At 39.1% G+C, this 22,426-nt stretch overlaps 1 protein-coding gene across 1 annotated transcript; it reads left to right on the top strand.

Moving 5' to 3' along the window:
- The first annotated feature begins 4,428 nt into the window (after window positions 1-4,428).
- LOC123278693 (vomeronasal type-2 receptor 116-like) lies at window positions 4,429-16,220 on the top strand. The gene is given in 9 exon segments (XM_044752251.2): window positions 4,429-4,451; window positions 7,371-7,653; window positions 8,049-8,506; window positions 8,508-8,643; window positions 8,646-8,861; window positions 9,606-9,761; window positions 9,763-9,834; window positions 10,429-10,552; window positions 15,307-16,220. Coding segments are annotated over 9 exon segments (2,382 nt in total).
- Window positions 16,221-22,426: the final 6,206 nt, after the last annotated feature.

Genomic DNA, 22,426 nt, shown 5'->3' on the forward strand with positions numbered 1-22,426 from the left:
TTAATAGAACAATTCATTACTTCTCTATGATTTCCAATAACACCTGTGTGATGCATGACACATTTATATAGACACAGTCATCTCTCTATTTTCTGTTCTGTGCTGTTGATGTATTTCTATCTTCCAATACCATCACCACCCTGTGTAAGATATTGCGTAAATCAATGATGGTAATGATCGTTTCTGGAAAATCACATTCTCCCCTTCATAGTCTGAATTATTTTCACTCCCTTCCTGAAACTTCCATGCTTCCAGGAAACCCCTAAAGTAATTTTGAAACTATCTTAAAAAAATTACCTTGCAACTTTTAGCTTGTTATATTATTTTGACAGCACTTTCTGGAGAATATCAACATCTATGCAATATTTTATATAAGAAACATAAGAAAATAGGGTTTTATGATATTGTCCCCAAAAGCCAGTGTGATTTTTCTTAAGGGCATTGCTATGTTATATATAGGTTCCAATAATGCTTTTATGTCACTGATGTTCCGTTGACAAGCGATTGGCAGGTGTATATTTATTTAGTGCTTGGTTGGCTTGTCCTTCTCCCTTGGTTATAAGAACTCTCCACATTTTCTCTTTGGTTTCCCAGGTGAATAATCTTATCCTCTGCAAAATACTACTGCTTGCTCCTTTGTTCCATTCTTTCTTACCTGTTATTTTATTGCATTATCTAATAAATTAGGAAGTCCAGAAAGATACTCAATAATATTGGTGCTAACAGAAGTTATGGCGCTGTCCCTGACTTTAATGGACATGCCCTTCATGCAGAGATTCTTTAAGCATCTTCATCCCACAGCACTCGTGGGAGATGAGCTGCTGTGGCAGTAGCCATGGCTCGTAGTGTTGGACCTTCAGATCTGCCGGGGGAAACATCCCAGCCTGTGCAGAGCAGCCCCCATTTGGGGTGATCTTCTGTGCCCATCCCTCACCCATCTGTAAATGTGACTCATTGTTCTTGTTTGAAGAAGACCTGTGTTTTGACTTGAGAGGAGATTTTTTAGTTTTAGTTATTTAAAAAAAAAAAACATTTCACGGAAGTGTCCTCCAAAAATCATATGTTCTGTTAGAAAGGCATGTCAAATGGTATCAAATCCTTTGTATACTTCAATGAGCATAGTGTTTATCTCCTGGCAGATATGTGAGGACATTGAATGTGAGGATATGAAAAGGTTATCTAATTTTCTAATAGCCTGTTTGTGATGATTTCTTGCTCATATTTTCCTTTTGGTGTTGGTAACAGGCTCAGGTTAACTTCACAATTAATAGAGATATACCTTCTTACTCTATCGTCTGGGAGGGTAGGGAAGGGTACCCTAGTAGGGTAAATATCTATTCTTAAGTTTTAGAAACAGCTCATCTGTAAAGACATTGAGCCCTGCCATAGATTTGAATTTTATTTCTTAAAATCTCTCTTGAAGGCGTGTAGCAACATTTGTATCATTTCCTCTTTATTTTATGCTTGAGTGAGTTGGGTAATTACATTTTCATGTAAAAAGCGGCTCTTTCACTGAGATCCCAGGTGAAATATACGCAGGCGATTATACACAATATTTCTGGGTGATTACACACAGTATTCTCATGATGGCTATAGAATTTCCTCTGTGGCTTCACTCATGGTCCCTTTCTCCCACCTAGTGTCATTAATGTTTGTCTTCTTCAAAGTATTCTTTTAATTAGTCTTGTCTGAATGATGTCAGTTTTATAGATCTTTCCAGAGAATTAAAACAACTGATTAATTTTCCTCTGGACTTATGTTTTATTTGTTTATATGCTTAACTCTGCTTGTATCTTTTTTCAAATTATTTTATATATATTTTGTTTCTTCTTTCCCCTTGCATTGAGTTGAGAGCTTATCTTCTTTCTCTTCTTCCTTTCTCTCTCCTCTCTCTCCTGGGTTCCTGGCTACTCCTTTCTAATCATTGGTTTGATTTCCTGTTTGAACAAAGAGTTATACATTAGAGTGATTAGTGGTTAAAAATTATCTGATGGGGCACAAAAATTATCAGTGGCACAGCGATTAAGTTTGCACATTCCACTTCTGTAGCCCGGGGTTCGCTGGTTCAGATCCCGGGCACAGACCTATGCACCGCTTGTCAAGCCATGCTGTGGCAGGCTTCCCACATATGAAGTAGAGGAAGATGGGCATGGATGTTAGCTCAGGGCCAGTCTTCCTCACCAAAAAGAGCAGGATTGGCAGCAGTTAGCTCAGTCCTAATCTTCCTCAAAAAAATAATTATCTGATTTATGTAGAATATGTTGGTAGTTAATGAGAATTTTGTGTGAGTGCATGGTTTACAGAGCTGGACTTCAAATCTACTTGTTCACATGATGAGCTTCTGAATCAGGATTTCTGCGGTTGGCCAAAGGATCTCTCTCTTCGGGTGATTTCAGGAATTGACTATGATATAGAACTTGCTTGCTGAATGAGGAAAGGATCAATTTCATAATAATATGCTTTCTCTACTTTTAAGTCAGAAAGTTTGAGATTTATATGTAGATTGGGTGTGTTTCTCAAATATTTAATAATAAACCAAGGTTAACACTGTACATGATTAGTATATTGATGTATTTTGGACAAAGACTAAGAGAGGTTACAGTGAATTCTCTTACTGTGGTTATAGTTAGATTCACTTTATTTCATATTTCTAAAATCTTTCTTTTATATATATTATTATTTCGCATATGCTTTTTAAACTCTACTTACATTGTATTCCTTAGTACCTTTTGCCTTCAGATATGTGTATTACAGTACACACTTACACGTATAATAGTATCATATTAATTGTGGCTTTGCTTTTGTGAGCACTTGTATAGAATATCATTGATAATCCCCTTTATTTCAGTATTTATGTTCCATGTTTATTTCCTGTGTCTTCTGTGAGTGACATAGAACAATATTCAATACTGAGAAAGTGATTTAAGGGGCTGGCCCGGTGGCACAGCGGTTAAGTTCACACATTACGCTTTGGTGGCCCAGGATCGAGGGTTTGGATCCTGGGTGTGGACATGGCACCACTTGGCACACCATGCTGTGGTAGGCGTCCCACATATAAAGTAGAGGAAGATAGGCATGAACGTTAGCTCAGGGCCAGTCTTCCTCAGCAAAAAGAGGAGGATTGGCAGCAGTTAGTTCAGGGATAATCTTTCTCAAAAATAAAAAACAAAAGGAAGGGATTTAAGTAATTTAAATACAGTATAATTGATACGTGTACCTTTATCTCTGTGGTCCTGTTTTTAACTTTCATATTTGACATTTTTATTTTTACTAGTTTTGCACTAAGAAAAATAATTTTTTGGGCCAGCTGTGGTAGCCTAGTGGTTAAGTTCAGCATGCTCTACTTCAGCAGCCTGGGCATGGAGCTACACCACTCATCTGTCAGTGGCCATGCTGTGGCAGCGGTCCACATACAAAATAGAGTAAGAGTGGCAACTGATATTGGCTCAGGTTGAAACTTCCTCAGCAAAGAAAAATAAATGAATAAATAAATCATTTTCGTCTTTAAACTTTTCTCCACCAGCTTGGATATATGCATCTTTTTTCATTTGATTTTAGAATACTTTTAATTTTAAAAATAAGAAGAACTCAGAATCTGAAGTCTTGCCTCATTGACTCCTCAATATTAGATGAAAAATGTAATGGTTTTTACTTCTTTCTTTTCTCTCCAACTTCAGTTTCTCTAGGTATAAATTGAACTCTTTGTTCTAGATGGTTTTACAACTTGTATGCTTCCTTTAAAGTGATTTGTATTTTGCATTTTTAAAAGCACATTACCACAAAGTATTTAGGCAATTGTTTCACTTCTTCTGTGTTTATTTCTTTGGTGTGATAACTTTCCATTAAACTAGTTGTCCTCAAATTTTATCATGGGACAGAATCACCTGGAGGGCTTGTTAAAACACAGAAGGAGTGCTGGACCCCACCTCACACATTCTGAGTCAGTAGGTCTGGGGCAGGGCCAGAGGACTAGCATCTCCCCATTTTGATGGGGAGCTCTCCCTGCCTAACCCTCCTTCTTTTTTCATCTCACAAGTGCATGATCTGTATCAGTGTGAAGCCTCTCCCTCCCTAATCCTTCTATTTTTCACAGATGTCACACCACAATACACTTCTTGTACCCTGACTCTATCTCAGCAATTGGAGGCACAATGACACACACACATTCTTCATTTTTACTCAGAAATGGGGTGCTTTATCCTCAGGAAGAACACTCTATCTGCAAGAAGAATAATGTGGATGTCATTCTCTGCTCTTTACAGATTTCAATTTATTTTTATAACACACCATCCTTCTTCTTTGTTGGCAGCATTTAATGCTCTAACATGGCAAATGTATGGGGCTTCCATAGATTCTTCACACTCTCCCTCCTTAAAATATGATTGGTTCTATCACACCAGAGCCAAGCTGACTGATGTTGGCCACATCATGGCTTGTCGCATGTCCATCAGGTATGTGTGAAGTGTGTGTGCACATTACAGAAAAAGAATATTCTCTGGAGTGTGCATCTCAATGACTCTTCTCCTAGAATTTGATTAAATATGTTCTAAATGCAGGTTCCTAGTTTCAGTTAAATGTACCTAATCCATAGGTAGATGATAAGGCTGTAAAATTTTCTATACCTTAAACTTATTTGGTTGAACAGTGTGTAAATTGTTTCTACCCCCTAAGCTCATGCATTTGATTAGAAAATTTATTTTCTTTTCAACTTAAAGAAAGAATTTGTGTGAAAAGAAAGAAATCCAAAGCAGTATCCAAAGGAAAGAATTCTTGGGAGTATAGAGGAATAGATAACTTGTAGGGGTTTCCCTGTACAAAACAACGTTTTTCATGACTTTAATAAAATAGTAGGATTTTAATTGCATTCCCAAGTTTCCATGAAGTCAGAGAAATCTCAAAGTACAAAAGAAGGAAATTGTAAGCGCTTGAAAATTTTGGATTTACCCAGAGGCAAAAGGCCAGCGCCGTCCTGCAATGAAAGGATTTGCCTTTGAGTCACAGTGACTTTAGGGAAGTGACTCTCAGACTCCAAGATTTGTTGTGAGCCATAAAAAAAGAAAATAAAGTCACTCAGCTTGGTGTCACCTCACATGACTGGGAGCAGAGGTCATTGACATCCTTTTCTGGAAGGAAGCACCCTACATTAAGTTTTCACATAAGATTGAGCTCATAATCCAAGTTCACCAAAAACATAAGGAAACACGTGCCATTGTTTATAATAGTCATCAAAACATGAAAAATAAAATTAAGAATAAAAGAAGAGATTTAGACCCTGAAACCTCAACTATTAGATTTATCCATTTCAAAATATAAAATAACTATGTATAAACTGTTTATAAAAATTAGAACCACAAAATAAAAATCAAACAGGAGACTTTAAGAAATTATCAGACATATTTGGCAAATAACATTTCAGAGATGAAAAATACATAACTTTTGAGATTTAAAATTCCATAGATGGGTTACGTAATAGAAGAGAGAACAAAGAACTAAATTTCAATTCTGAAGGAAACAGAATGCAGTGCGAAAAGACAAGGAACTAGAACATCTGAGGGATAAGTTAGAGATGGAGGAGATAATGAGAGAAATTAAAGAAAAAGCAGAAATAAAATTCTCAGAAACAAAAACGAGCTAGTCATGAGGAGGTGGCTGAAAGCTGGTGGCTCGGTGAGTTTCTCAGGAGATGAGAAAATATATCTACGTCAGACAGTGTGGACTGGTGGTGAAATAGAAGTAGAGAATGTAACTCTCCCCCAAATAGGGGAGATAAAATGGAATATAGAAAACAAGCATAAATCAATACATTTTAAAAGGAGATAAAAGTGATAAAAAATGTTGTGACAAAAACATAGATGGGGGGCTAAAACAAGTATATAAATACAACAAATGTACATGTAATAAATTCTCCAGTTAAATGCAAATTGTCAGGTTGAATGGGGCGATAACTACTTTAGCTATATCTTGTTAACAAGACATGTGAAAACCAAGACCATGGTAAATTAGAAAGTCAAGATATGGAAGAAGATATAAAGACACACTACGCAAATACCAGTCAATATCAGATAAAACAGATAAGGATAACATGCATGAATAAGAATAAAGTGGTTGATTCACAATGGCATAAAAGTTCAGCTCACTACAGTAGTTCTAATCGTACACACTGTATCATGTTAAGATAATATAGCATCAAATAGAAAAGAGAGGAGATAGAAGAAGAGGAGGAGGAAAGGGGGAGGGTAAATATAAAACAATCAACCCTCATAGCGAAGAATTTCCACTTTTCTCTCAGACCAACAATAACATATATCTAATAATAGAATATTGGAAAACCAAATTTGCAAGTCTGATTTATTGGACACATATAGAACCCTATACCTCAAAATTGAAGAATACCTATCCTTCTCAAGCACACAGGAAGCATTAACAAGCAGTGAGCATGAACTGGGCTATTAATCAAGCCTCAACAAAGAGAACACTTGAAATAAGTACAGCGTACTCTGTTTCATTCTGGATGGAATTACAGATCTCAGGCAATAGAAATGCAAAATATTTCCTTTGGCCTCGGAGATTATTCCTTTGTAGAAAGTCTGTAGAGGAGACGAAGAGAATAGGGGCTATTGGGACTAGGTACTGCCGAAGATGTTAATTGCTAATATTGACATTATTGTTACATTTTTAAAATAAGAAATGGATGATGAACTTTTTAAACTTTGCAATGTTGTGTCTCTTAGATTCCTAAGTGTCTCCAGTTCTTTCGGTCTTTTATGCTTCTTCCAAGTGTTCCTGCCTTTTGATGATTCCTCCTTCAGTGGAATGCTGACATTTGCCTTAGCTCCCTGTTTTTTGATGGTGGCAGATACACGACTTTGATGGGGCAGAAGTTTAGGGAATTTGATTGCCAGCCTTCTGTTGCACCATCGTCAACCCACAGATGTCATGCTTCTCTGCTTGCCTCATACACTTCAGTTGGAACTACTCCTCCTCCCCGGGGCTATCTCCAATCTCCTGTTAATATTCTTGCTCTTCCATGAAACATTTAATGATGTGCTCATATGAACAAGCATTTTGGATCCTGAACCAAAGCATGATTTACAAAACCCTCTCTGAATGTGATCTACATTTCCCATTCGTTTTATTTTCCTTTGTAAACTTAACCACACTCCTCCATGTGTGGAATTCAGTGGGACCTTCCAGAGTCTTTGTTATGTGATTTGCTTTAGCTCTAAATTCTACAGCTTCAGGAGAGCCGGATGTTGCCACAGGTGAAATGAGTTGACTGGGCATTCATCCCTAATTAAGTGATTGTACTGGAGTTTAAGATCAACAAGGTTTGTGTCTTTTCCCTAAGGATCCCTATCCCTCTCTGCAAGTTTCAGCAGAAGAACTGTCCTGGCCTTCATTTTTGCCATTGAGGAAATCAACAGAAACCCCCATCTTTTACCCAACATGTCTCTGGGATTTGATCTCTATAATGCAGTGCACAGTGAACACAGGACATTGGAGAGTTCCCTCATTTGGCTTTCAGGGCTGGACAGGGACATCCCTAATTACACCTGTAGGAGAGAGAGCAAGTCTGTAGCAGTGCTTACAGGAACCACATGGGCAATTTCTGCCCAGATTGGAACACTGCTGGCACTCTACAAATTTCCACAGGTAAGGCTGTGTGGGATGGGAAGAGATGAAACCATGTCTCCTTTGGTGCATTCTTAGGTGCCTAAAAAAGACGAATGGATGAGACTGGGTTTATGCATCTCTCAATGGATATGATCTCAAAGGAGAAGTGTACAGAGCCTCGGTGGGGTATGGCTTTCCTTTGTTCGGGGTAGAGAGGAGGATGAGGGGGAAGGAGACAAAGCAATTTCCTGGAACTCTGAGTCTGATCGGTTATTCTCTAGCAAGCTCTCAGGGAGTGGGGAATGATTAGAAAATGAAGTGGGCAAATCTCCCTTCTACCACTTCCAGGTGTTTCTGAATACCCTTCAGGACGGAGAGTGTGCTTTTTGCCAATCCTCTTCCTTACACTGATTACAAATTTCTTTTCCCTTTAGCTTACCTATGGCCCTTTTGAGCATATCCTGAGTGACAATGACCAGTTTCCATCTCTTTATCAGATGGCCCCGAGGGACACATCTCTGGTCCTTGGCATGGTCTCTTTGCTGCTTCATTTCAATTGGACCTGGGTGGGGCTAGTTATCTCAGAAGTCAGGAAAGGTGTTCAGGTTCTCTCAGATTTGAGAGGAGAGATGGACAGGAACGGAATCTGTGCAGCCTTTGTGGAAATGATCCCTGTCAGTGACAGGACATATTTCTCAACGACCTGGCAATATCATTTGTGGATCAAGGAATCATCAGCGAAGGTGGTTATCGTTTATGGTGATTCTGACTCTCTAATAAGCTTGAGCTTTTCTAAATGGCATCTTTTAGTGATATGGAAAGTCTGGGTCGTGACATCACAGTGGGATTTTACTGCTGGTCCAAGAGAATTCATACTTGACTCATTCCATGGAACTCATTTTTTCACACCAACATGGTGAGATCCCTGGTTTTGAAAAATTCATCATGACAGCTAACCCTTCCAAATATCCAGAAGACTTTTACCTTGCTAAGTTGTGGTTCATCTCTTTTAATTGCATGGTTTCTGAATCTGACTATCTGACTGTAAAATATTGGAGAAGTGTCCACTCAATGCCTCCCTGGGATTGTTGCCTTGGTATTGTTTTGACATGGCCATGACTGAAGGCAGTAACAATGTGTACAATGCTGTGTATGCTGTTGCCTGGACCCTTCACGAGATGCTTCTTCAACAAGTAGAAATGCAGACAATGGGAAGTGGAGAAGGGCTGGTGTTTTCTCCCTGGCAGGTAATGTCTCTTCCACTTAATAGCATGTCCTGTCATAAATGTGACTTTCTTACGGAGTTCCACGGAGCACAAACCAAGTAGTTAGGATTCTTTCTCTAAGAACACAAGAGTTTCTGTGCTTGTTTCCCTCTCTAGGAGGTAAATCTCATCCTGGGTAGTAGTGGTCTTCAAGAAGAAGGTGCTAATGGCAAGGAGGAAGTCAGCTATGAGTCAATATCACTACTTTGTGTTACAAAGGATCTCAACATCCTGCCTGCCTAGTGTTTTCAGTAGGGAATATTAAGCCTTCTCCCATGAGGTTACTCAATGACAGTAGGAAGAGAATTTGTCCCTTAAGTGCCTATATGGTGCTGAAAATTATACTGAATACTTTACATAAATGATCTCACTTATTTCTGCAGCCACTTTAGGTATTGCTAATATCATTTTGCAGATTGATGCTCTGGAATAATTCAGAGAGTGCATGAGTGCAGCTAGATTTAACTCTGCAGTTGACATTTGTCTGAATCCCTTGCCACAGACTGTCTTGGTCTGCATGTCTTTCGGCATTTGCTCTTGCAACTGATAGAAACAGTATGGTGTTTTAGTTCTCCATATGGTTTCATTTATTTTACTTAATCAGATGCTTGTAATAAAGTTAAATTGTGAAGCAGGGATTTCATATGATGAGTGCCCTTCCCCATTCAGGCTTTTCATCTTTCACACCGGGAAACACTTCATCACAGGATGATGCATCTCTTTTAGCCGCAACCCTTTCTTGGGAACATCCAATTTAACAATCCTGCTGGTGACTCCATGAATTTGGCTGAAGGAAGAAGATCAGAGGCAGAGTATGCCATTCTCAACTTTTGGAATTTTCCAGAAGGTCTTGGACTTAAGATGAAAGTAGGAAAGTATTCCCCCACATGCTCCACGAGGTCAGGAACTCTCTTTATCTGAGGAAATGATAGAGTGGGCCATCGGTGTTCCTGAGGTGGGTTGGATCTAATCACAATGCTTCACACTACACATAAATAACCAAAATCTTATTGTGGGGGCTTTGTGCTCCTTCAGCACTTAGCAAAGGGCCACATATGGGCATTTAACAACTCACTTCCAACTTAAGGAATTTTCTGACTTACCAATTATCCAAGGTGGAGGCAAGACCCTCCACCAGCAAAAATATTATGACTTTCTAAAGGCTCAGCTATTGGGCAGCAATTTTAAAAATAAAGTAATTCTAATTGTTATGTACATTGTTCTTTTAGATATGAAGCTGTTGCACCCATAGCTGACTACAGTATAGTGTAAACATATCTTTTTTTATCCACTGGGAATGCAACATAGTCATGTGACTTGCTTTATGGGGATATTCGCTTTACTGCAGTGACCTCAAACCAAACCCGCAATATGTCCGAGCTATGCCTGTATTTTATATCATACAGTAAACATGGCACCCAGCCAATGAATTGGATTTAGTTATATAAAAGTTGAATTTGTTAAAGGCCCAGTATTCTAAAACACTCTAGCTACTGGAAAATTAGGTAAAAGTAACAGCCGTTACCAACAGGTATCTGATCTTTTCCAGACTCCACACTCTGTATGCAGTGAGAGTTGTAGTCCCGGATTCAGGAAGACCCCTCAGGAGGGAAAGGCTACCTGCTGTTTTGATTGCACCCCCTGCCCAGAGAATGAGATTTCCAATGAGACAGGTGAGTGTGTGCCTTGCAGAGACATTCTCCACCTCTCTGTTATCTGCCATTCACCCAAGGAAAGGCAAAGATTCTGCAGGAGGACTGCAGAGTCAAAATGCTTCCTTCTTCTATTTAGTAATTTAGTTTTTATAGCCAATAATATTTCCACCTGAAATGACACGCTCTCTCTCTGCCCTGAACTAGCTTACTTGGCTCATTGTAGAACCATTGCAGACATTGTCATCTCAAGGAAACCCTTTTGGACCACTGCACAGTAACCTTTCATCCCTGTCATGGAATCTAACAGGCAGCATTGTAAATATTTGCTTTTCATCCTCTTTAAAACTACATTTAGATCACATTGAAGACATCCTCAATTTTACAGTGTCTAGTGCTGTTTTGGCACAGAGCAGGAAAACAGAAAGTTTGCATTTGATTTAAGAAATAAGTATTTCCACAGCATACAAAATGCTTATGGTACAGCATGGTCTCACTGAGTCTGTCTTGATCCCTGAGTTCACAGGTGAGTCGGGGAGATAACACCCAGTCATTAAATTCAAGGTGGTGACATAGGGCTGTGATAAATGTATTCAGTGACCCATGGGATGAAATAAGTGATAGTATCTATATTGGGATAGTATCTATATTTGGCAGTGTCATGAGCTTCCTCATAGAGGCAGTAGCGCTCGTATTATATCAGACTAATGAATAGGGTAATAAATTCTTGGTAGAATTATTAGAAATGGCAAAAAGAAAGGCAAATTAGCAATATATTTAATATCCAGGGAACTTAAGAATAGGTTCCATGTGACTAGAACACAGAGGATGTGGGTTTGGGATTTGGGACATAGTGTAGAAAAGAACAGAAAACAAATAATGAAGATTTTTCTTACCACAGTTTAACATCTTGCAATTACTCAGATCTATTGTTAAATGTTTCAATGCTAGAACCACATCCAAGGCAGCATTTTCTAATTTTCTTTTTGTGATTGAAATGTAGTTTACTTTCACAACATACTTAGTATGATTTCAATTTCTTTTGGAATGTACTGAGACTGGAGATATGGTCTGGCATGTAGTCAATTGGAATAAAGTTTCCATGGGCACACTTGACCCTGGTCAGTTCGGGTTTATGTTCCACGTGTACATATAAAGAATACTGCTCAACTAACGTCAATTCTGATGTATTTGGAGATTCAAATCCACATGGAGACAACCCATGATTAAAGAATAAACTACAATAGAAATTAGAAGATGTTTCCAATTGCAAATACTACCTATAAAACATTATGGAGTGGAGTTAAAATGATCCTTAGAGAGAAATGTGTAATCCACGGTTATGTGTACATATGTATATTGTACATTATGTTTATTCAAAAGAAGAAAGGCTGGAGCCTCCCCGGTGGTGCAACAGTTAAGTTTGCACTTTACACTTCGTTGGCCTGGGCTTCGCCATCTTGTACCCTGGGCGCAGACTATGCACCACTTGGCCAGCCACGCTGTGGCAGGCATCCCCATATAAAGTGAGGAAGATGGGATGGATCTTACCTGAGGGCTATTCTTCCTTAGGAAAAAGAGGAGGGTCAGTGGCAGATGTTAGCTCAGGGCTAATCTTCTGCAAAAGAAAAAAAAAATGAAGAAGAAAGGCTGAAGTTCTAGGTCCTAAGCATTCATCATGAACTAGAAACAGAACAGAAAAGTAAACACAAAGAAAACAGAAAATAGAAAAAGATAAATATAAAAGGAAGACTTACAAACATAAAAGAAAAACATAGAGAAAATAAACAAAATTAAATTAGATTCTAATCCATGACAAATAAACTTGATAAACTCCTAGAACTGTTGAACAAAGGAAATAAGAAAAATTGCAAAAAATACCAAGGCTAAAATGGGTGTAATCTGTGCTTTCATAAGGAAACTTTTTAACATCAAGAAAATTTAAATAACATATTGTTAATACAATGAAAATGTAGATGAAATTCACAAACTTCCAAGAAAATCAAATTTACCAAGCTGTCTCAAGGAGAAATGAAAAATCTGAATGATATCAGATCTATTGCAGAAATTGAGTTATAGTTTAAAACATTCCTACAAAAGTTTATTGTGGGATATTTCTTTGATAGAATACTGGTGAATCCTACCAAATATTCAAGAATAAATAACATACGTTTACTCAAACTCTTTCAGAGAACAGAAAAAACAGAAACTTTTTGACTCACTTTGTGAGAATCTCTTAAACCAAAATCTTACAAAGTCATTACAGGAAAGGAAATTTACAGGCCACACTCTTTCTTGAATGAAACTCAAGAATCCTACAAAAACAAAAAACAAATCAAAATTCCAAATCCAGCCGTATTTTATAAGAAGGCCATATTATGACCAAATTTAGTTCATGCAGTGTAATTCAGTACATTAACCCTGGAAGAAAGAGAAGTCATAATCACAATAACTGCATAATGAAAAATAATAAAATTAGGGGCCAGCCCGGTGGCACAGTGGTTAAGTTGACACGTTCCACTTCGGCGGCCCGGGGTTCACTGGTTCAGATCCCAGATGTGGACCTGTGCACTGCCTGTCATGCCATGCTATGGCAGGCGTCCCACATAAAATAGAAGATTGGCACAGATCTTAGCTCAGGGCTAATCTTCTTGAAAATAAAACAAACAAGCAAACAAAAATAATAAAATTAAAGACTCACTCATGTTTTAAAACAAACAACAAAAACAACTCTCACAAAATGAAGACTAGAAGGGAACTCTCTCAATCCCAGAAAGGGCATTTACAGAACCAAAGATGAAAGCCCAGTGTTGAAAGCGGGGATGAGAGAAGAATGTTCAATCTTACCCCTGCTACTAGATGTTACACTGGAGGTCCTGCCCAGTGCAATATTGGTAGGAAAAGAAAAGGAATACTTTATTGGAAAGGAAAAAATAAATTTGACATGATCTTCAGATGATGTTATTGTGTAAGTATAAAATCCTGATAAATTAATGAATCAACTGAGTTTTGTGGTGGCTGAGTACAAGTTTAATATACAAACAAATTTTTATTTCACCATACCAGGTACAAGGCATTTGAAATTTAAATTTTAAAAGATGACACTTAATCATCTTAAAAGAATGAAATACCTAGAAATAAACCTAATGAAAGTTTTGAAAGGCTTCTGTCCACAAATTTACAGAAGTGAATTTAGAAAAACAAAAGATAACTGAAAGAAGTGGAGAGAAAAACTGTGATCGTGTCTGAACAGATCCAATGTTGTACAGATATCGACACTGTCCAAATCGATCCGCTGATTCTGTACAATTGCAATTAAAATTCTGATCAGTTTTGCTGTGGAAATTACAACTTATAAATTCATATGGAAATGATAAAGGGAAAGCATAGATTAGACCATCTTAAAGACCAAGAAGAGGGTGGCAGGACTTACTCTCCCTGATATCAAGTAGTATAGCCTCACAGTAGTGTAGCTTCATCATAAGGATAAACAATGGAATCAGTGGAACCAAATAGGAAATTCAGATACAAACTGGTCTTATAGGGACCCATATATGCACATTGACTTATGACCAGGAAACACTGAGGAGTAGAGGGAATACAAAAGTCTTTTCAAACAAACATGTTGGGTAAATTGACTGCATCCACGGAGAAAATAATGACTCTCTAACTCTAACTCGCACCACCCACAGAAATTATTATCAGGCAGATTGTGGTAACTAGAGATTTTAATGGAACATACAGAAGAAGGAGCAATTCCTCAAGCAGGAGGAAAAAGCAGGCATTGACGCCTACAGGGCTGCATGGGCATGGGACAGTTTGAGAACCACAGGAAGATTTGAGAATCTTTTTTTTTTTCTGCTTTTTCTCCCCAAATCACCCCCGTACATAGTTGTATATTTTAGTTGTGGGTCCTTCTAGCTGTGGCATGTGGGACGCCGCCTCAGCGTGGCCTGATGAGCGGTGCCATGTCCACGCCCAGGATCCAAACCAGCGAAGCCCTGGGCTGTTGCAGCGGAGTGCGTGAACTTAACCACTTGGCCACGAGGCCGGCCCCCAGATTTGAGAATCTTAAAAATCAGAGCAGAGAAAGTAGAGATAGGCAAAACCAAGGTTATATAGCATCTTTTTGGTCTTTTTAAGAGTTTGTTGAAATTTTTAGTGGAGGATAATAAACATGATCACATTTCCATGTAACATCACTTCTGCCGCTGGGCTGGGGCAGAGAACCCGAATAGAAAGTTCTTGTGATAACATAGGAGAGACGTGACTAGAATCTTAACAGAAGCAGTGGTAGTGAAATCAAGATGAAATGTACTAGAGATCACTTTAGAAGGTAGAAAGCATGTCCTTTCGAAACTCCCTAGGAATGAGGTCTGTGACTTGGTCATCTCTGTTGCCCTAGAACACAGCATATTACCTGGCTCATGGTGGTTTTTCAATAAGCGCTTGTTTATTGAAGGAATAAAACCAGGTCACAGCTTATAGGGGTATAACTGAGTGACATAGGCACATCTTTTGGCTTTCTTCGAGAAAAAAGTGCTGTCATGAACACACAAGATAAACACTAATAACACTAACAGCTTAGTTTACTGAACCATAAAGAAGATGGGCAGAATTAACTTGGAATCGCTCCCTGCAGACCACTTTTTACCTGGTGTCTAGAGCAACAAAGGAGGACAATTTGGCTAAACTTGTCCAGTGCTCTTCTTTGGGGGCCTGTGAATGACAGAATTACTGAACCTGGACTGAGGACACTTTGCACTTCTCCCCAGACATGGACCAGTGTGTCAGGTGTCCGGATCATCAGTATGCCAACAGAGAGCGAGACCAATGCCTCCAAAAAGCTGTGACCTTTCTGGCTTATGAAGACCCCTTGGGGATGGCCCTCGCCTGCACAGCTCTCTCTTTCTCTGGCCTCACGGCTGTGGTCCTGGGGGTCTTTGTGAAGCACCAAGACACTCTCATAGTCAAGGTCAATAATCGGACTCTCAGCTACATCATGCTCGTCTCCCTCACCCTGTCCTTCCTCTGCTGCTTACTCTTCATCGGTCGTCCCAACACAGCCACCTGCATTCTTCAACAAATCACATTTGGAATTCTTTTTACTGTGGCTGTTTCTGCCGTCTTGGCCAAAACTCTTACTGTGCTTGTGGCCTTCAAGGTCACCGCTCCAGGGAGAAGGATGAGGCAGTGGTCCGTGTCAGGGGCACCTAACTTCATCATTCCTGTCTGCTCCTTTATCCAACTGAGTCTCCGTGGAGTCTGGCTGGGGACCTCTCCTCCCTTCATTGACATGGTTGCGCACTCTGAACAAGGCCACATCATCATCATGTGCAACAAGAGCTCGGTCACCGCCTTCTACTGTGTCCTGGGATACCTGGGCTCCTTGGCCCTGGGCAGCTTCTCCTTGGCTTACCTGGCCCGCAACCTGCCTGACACCTTCAATGGAGCCAAGTTCCTGACGTTCAGCATGCTGGTGTTCTCCAGTGTCTGGGTCCCCTTCCTCCCTGTCTACCACAGCACCAAGGGCAAGGTCATGGTGGCTGTGGAGATCTTCTCCATCTTGGCCTCCACTGCAGGGCTGTTAGGCTGCATCTTTGTTCCCAAGTGCTACATTATCTTCCTAAGGCCAGAGAGAAACACATCAAAAGTGTTAAGGAATACAACACATCTGGGGGTAAAATAATTCAAATGTACTTTTTTTCATAGGCGTCATAAGAATTTGCATACATCTGAAAATTAAACTGCCACACTTTTGCAGGCCTACTTTATGTAACAACTAAATGTCCCTTACCTCTCCAGTTAATTTAATGTTTCCCAGTTGTTTAGGCTTTATACAATGATCCTTGGACATTCAAATACATGGACACATATGAATATTACCTCAGACTAATTTTCCTCTAAAATTATTTGTGGTAGATTGAAAAAATAGCCACTCATTAGGTCTCTCCCTGTATCTGTGTGTTTTGTAACTCTGGGTGGGCTTGGCCTTGAAACTTGCTTTGCCATTGGAACACTAGCAAATGACACAAGCAAAGGCTTGAAAAACACTTGCTCCTTGTGCTTGTCCTTCTCTCACTGCTCTTGGGAAACCTGTGACCATCAATATGGGAATGAGTAGAGAGACCGCACATCTCCATCCCTCCAGGTGACTTCAAGTCAACAATCAGATATGTGAGTAAGGCCATCATAGACCATACAATCCCAGGTGAGCCACCACACATAGGCCCAAACCAAAGAACTCCCCAGGCAATCCACAAAATCTTGAGAAAAAAATAAATTATTCCTATTTTAAGCCACTAAATTTTAGGATGGTTTGTTATATATGCCATTATTTAAATATGGCCTCTCATTTGACATGTTAATAGCACAGGTTTCTGCTTCTTTACCCTATATTGTAGACTGAAATATGCTTCTCAAGATTCAGTTTCTAAAAGAAAATCAGATACTATGTCCTTTTCATTTTATTTTCTTTCCTTCCTTTTTTAAACAAGCCATCTTTAAGCACATATATTAAGAATACCTTTACTAATTTTAAGATTTTGCATGTTCTGCTACATTATCATCTACCACTGTTATACATGGGAGATTTTTAGTGTTTATTTTAGCCCTTTAAACCATTTGGAGTGTTTTTATTTGTGAATAATGTTAGTTGATGATCCAATGTTTATTTTTGCAAAAGTTATCTTATTGTCTAAAATATAATTACTGTTTCATGTTAAATTTTGATTCTAAATACACTGAATATGCATAATGTTTGGAAAACTGATATCTTTGAAATAGTAACACTTTTCATTCATAAATGTAGTGCATTTCTCCATTTAATCAGAGCTTTTATGTTTTTTGGTATATCTTTATAATATTATTCATATAACTATTACATAGCTCCAATTATTTTTCCTGGTTATTTTATGCAATTTATTGCTCCTATGAGTAGAATAATTACTTACATGTTTAATCTAGTTCTCACTCCTATAAAGGTATTTTTGATTTTTAATATAATTGTCGAGTATTCTTTCCCATTACTCAACTAGCTCTAAACTTTATAAGTTGTTCCACACTAAAATGATAGATTTTCTCTTCTTCACTAATATTACTTGCCTCTTATTCTTTCTATTCTCATTTTTTAATGACTTGCCTCTCCAGTCATTAAAATTAAAATATTTGCCAGTAGCATTTTTCTCTTCTTAAGTGTAGCATAAACACCAGATAAATTCCTTGTCAGGGCAGAGCAGGCATCTGAGAGGGAAAGTAAAAGCATGAAGGGGAATCGTTTCTACCTAGAAATCAGCAGACTTCCATCTCTTTGCTATTTGGTGCTAGAGATGTTATGACAACGTGGCCAGCTGAGAATCCGAGGATGTCACTCTAGTCCCAGGAATTAATCTTGGTCAAGTCTCTTAACCTCTTCAGACCTCAGTTTCTTCACTGTAATATCAAGAGTGAAAAGTCTTTTTGAGTTCAAAAGTCCTATGATTCCAAAATGCCCTGTACAAGGATTCACTTGACAAAGACCAGGGTGAATTTTTACTTGACTTCTTCTCCACCAACATTGTTATCTACATCATCACTTACAGACCTATTAAGTGTCTACTTTTGCTTGATATTGATCAAGATAAGTTTCATATCAGGTCGTTTTTCACAGGGATAACAAATCTACAGCTAATTATTTGGAAATAAGTATAAAGACGGGCCCTGCTGGAACCAGCAATCAGTGGAACAAAAGGTCTTGCTTTCTTTTTTTGGAAAAGCTGTGGGTACATCCTCCGAGATATACCACAATTCTTTTGTACTTTGAAAGTATGAAATAAAAGGAGGCTTTAAATCCCTGGTTATGAACAAATCACAGTATTTTTCAAAGTTTACTAGTGATGCCATTTGCCTGGCATGAGACTGTTCTTTGATGTGTAAAGAACAGATTTATGTAATGCCCTTTTCATTCCTAAAACAAATATTAATTCAGTGCCTAGTATTTGCTGCAAGACAGCAGTGAACTACCCTCAAGCATTTACATCCTAGTTGGGTGACACAGAACATAAACGAAAAGAGAAGTTTGAGGATGATCAATATGGTTGTATATTCATCAATCTCTCTTCATTTTGGACTATTTTTTCACTCTTTTCCCTCTTTTTATTTTTCCCAGAGCTCTATGCATGGACTTGAAAACCTAGAAAGTGTGGATCCAAAATTCCTCTCGCAAAATTCCTTCTTGCAACAATAGTTTTTCTTATCAGAGAGAACACACTTCACAGAATGCATTATATGGTAGTTATGTTGAGATTATGTTCAGAGAGAAAGTCTGTCTATAAGACTAGGCTCCTATGGATCATTGTCATTTAATCACTTTCTTGGGAGGAAGGATGATATTGTGAAGGGAAAACAAAATACCACACAAGATTCATAGTCAAAAGACATTTTAATCCTAGTTGTGTCGTTTAATGTGGTGTAATCTTGGGCAGATCAGTTACTTCTTCAGAGTCAGTAGCAATAACATTCTGAAAATAATTCTATAGGGATTAAATGAAACAGTATATGAGAAAGTGCTTTGAAAATTACAAAGCAATCCTCTTCATCTTATTTTTCTTCTGTTAATATTTCTCACCCATCCAATCCTCCTTGACTGAATATAATCAGGCTTGATTGAGTTTTGTCATTTATTCAACAAATATAAAGTACCTACTAGGAACCAGTCAATGTTGTTGGGATTTATTAGTGAACAAGACAGGGTCTCTGTCCTCTTGCAGTTTAACATCTATTATGAGAGAAAGACAGGGAACAAATATTCACAAGTCTGATGCATACAACAATGGAAAACACAGTGAGGTATCCTCGGGAGGGGACAGAGAGGGCCTCCTAGAGGTAATGCTGTGTGCACTGATTCCTTAATCATAAGCAAGAGTTAGTTTTGTAAAGCCAGGAAGTATCTTTCTGTGCAGATGGGGCAGCATGTCCTAATGCTGGGAATCCATATTTTCTGTTCAAGTTATTGAAAGATGACAATGTGGTTACTGTAGAGAGGAGGATGTTGGTGGGAACAGCATGACATGGGGCCAGCGCAGTTGACCTAGCAGTTCCTAAGTGCTAGGCACTGTGCCGGGTGCTAGAGATACAATGATAAATGAGTACCATTCCTGATCAACATTTCAAAGTTTACTTCAGGAAAGAGATGGTTAAAATGATCATGCATTCAGTAACTATTTACTAAGCCCCACATGTGATGGGAATATAACAGTGAGCTAAACAAAATCCCAGCCTTCATGGAACCAATATTCCAGTAAGGGAAAAAAGATGATAAGCAAGTAAACCACCAGATGGTTTTCTCACTCATATCTGGAAAATGCTGCCAGCACTATCTTCAAAATATTTCCAGAACGTGACCATTTTCACTACATCTGCTGTTAACTCCTTGGTCCAAGCCACCATTATCCCATGTAAATTACCACACCTGCTTAACTGGTCTGTCTGCTTCCACCCTTCTCCCTCTATAGTCTGTTCTCAGCACAGCAACCGAAGTGCTCCTTGTCAAATATGAAGCCAGATCATGTGCCTTCTCTGCTCAAAACTCTGCACTGGTCCCTCATTTTGCTTAGAGTAAAGCCAGTGCCTTTACAATGCCTACATGGCCCTCCACCATCTGCTTCCCTCCTCCCACCCCATCCCTCCGGCCTCCTCTTTTGACACTGTCTCCCTTACTCACTCTGCTCTGGCCTCCTTATTGTTCCTCAAACAAGCCAGGCAATCCAGACAGACTCCTCCTGAGGGGCCTTTGTACCTGCTATTTTCTCTTCCCCAGACTCTCCTTCTCTGGATATCTGCATCTTCAACTTCTTTAAATATTTATTCTGTGCGGACCTCTCCCGAACTACTCTATATGCCATTGCAGACACTTTTCCTCCATCCACCTTCTCATGGTTTTTTCATAGCACTTGTACATTCTAACACACTATATCTTTTAATTTAAAAAAATGACTATTTTTTTATTGTCTGTCTTCCCCTACAAAGAATTCATGCCTATTTCTTTCAATGATATAGTCTAACTGCCTTGAAAATCATCTAGCCCATAGGAAGGGCTCAAAGCATATTTGTTCAATGCATGAATGAAATGCTAAAAATAATAAACCAGAGTGACGGGCTCAGAAATCCTTGAATTGGAGAAGGATGCCTGTTTTACAAATTCAGGAATGTTCTTCTGATGAGGTAATATGTGCAAGAGACCTGAAGAAACTGAAGGGGTGTCAAGTCAATATCTTGAGGGAAAATTCCAGGGAAAAACTCCAGCAAGTATAAAATCTTCAAAGCAGAATAATTGTGTGTGCAAGTAACTGAGCAGAGTGAGTGAAGTGGATAGTTGTAGGAAATGAGTTTGGAGAGGTGGCCTCAAGGCAGATCATGTAGACTCTTTATTAGGTATGAACCATCTGGAATTGACAATTTTGTAGGTCCAAATACTGGCAATTTTGAATAGTGGCAGTTTCATATGATTTAACTTACTAAGTCATGACAATGATAAGTTTGATTATATTTATGGTTAAAATTTACATGTTGCTTTGTCATGTGCCAGGCATATTCTGAACATGTGACATATATTCATTCTTTCATCTTCACAACAACCCTATGGAGTCAACACTGTTAACTCCCATTTTACTGATGAGGAAACTCAGGGGTTTCATAATTGTCCAAGGTCACACAGCTGGCCCCTGGCAGTCTCCCTCCAGGATCTGTGTTTTAGGATTCCACTGGAAAGTGTGGATCTGTCTTACATTGCATTCTGGGTGATGAGTGGTGAACGAGCCTGAAGGAACTAAAAGAGGAAGCACAAGGCTAATGACGTGATCCAGGAGAACAATTCTAATGGATTGGGTGTGAAGCAAATGAGAATGAAAGAAGCCAAAGATGACTCGTAATATTTTTGACTGAGGAATTGGGTGAATAAAAACATTTAGTGTAATTGCTATGCAAATATTTGATAGAGGAATTTTGTGTGTGAGATTACAAAGAGAGGGTACATGGTTTCAATATATCTTTATACATAAATGTCTACATAGCAACTCAACATGTCTGCCCTGAGGAAGAAGCCAGCAACATACCATATAGAACTTATACACGTAAAGGAAAGAAATACTCACTACCTATTCAATCAGGACACTCAGAACTAGGAAAGACTAGTTCAAAGACATTCAAATTCAGATAGGCTCCCTGAGACCAAATTCTCACCTCTCCCCACCTCCCAAACGGTTACAGCTTTGGACTCTCTGAAGGAGCACTGCAAAGTCCCCTGACTTAACATTCAGAGTCTGGGGTAATGGAGGGGGAGGAGGGCACTAGAGCTCAGAGGAATGTGCTGAGGGAACAGGATGATGGAGCTCAGAGTGTTATCTCAGGCAGAGGCTGCCCCAGAACCTTTAAGATGGATAAGATGCTCATGTTCCTGAAGGTTCAAAGTCAGCAATGGTGCACAGGGGGCCACACCAGAAGTGAACAAGGCGTGCACCAGAAGTGGACTGAGATGAGCATGAGACGTTGAACAAAGGAGTGGCTTCCGAAGTGGAACGTGGCTCCCAAGCAGAGAGAGTGGTGGGGTGAGCAGCATGGTGTGAATGGGAGAATGTGCTTGTACCGGTGGTTGGCAGGAAACTGGGGTGGCAGACTGGACACAAGGAGGGATTGGAGGGATCTTTGAGGCCTGGGGACCACCAAGCTCTAGTCTGAATGGATCTGACTGCACAGTCCTGCTATGGTAAGATGAGGAGTGACACCAGCCTTTGGAGATTTTTGTTTGGGGGGTTGGGCCAAACTCTCACTGGAGGATTGGCAGATATATCCTACCTCAGTAAACACATATTAATCATATTTTAAACCTTTTTCTAAATCGCTAGTACTCTTATGATGAGT

Source organism: Equus asinus, chromosome 20 (genome assembly GCF_041296235.1).
Source record: "Equus asinus isolate D_3611 breed Donkey chromosome 20, EquAss-T2T_v2, whole genome shotgun sequence".
In the NCBI taxonomy this organism is placed as follows: domain Eukaryota; kingdom Metazoa; phylum Chordata; class Mammalia; order Perissodactyla; family Equidae; genus Equus; species Equus asinus.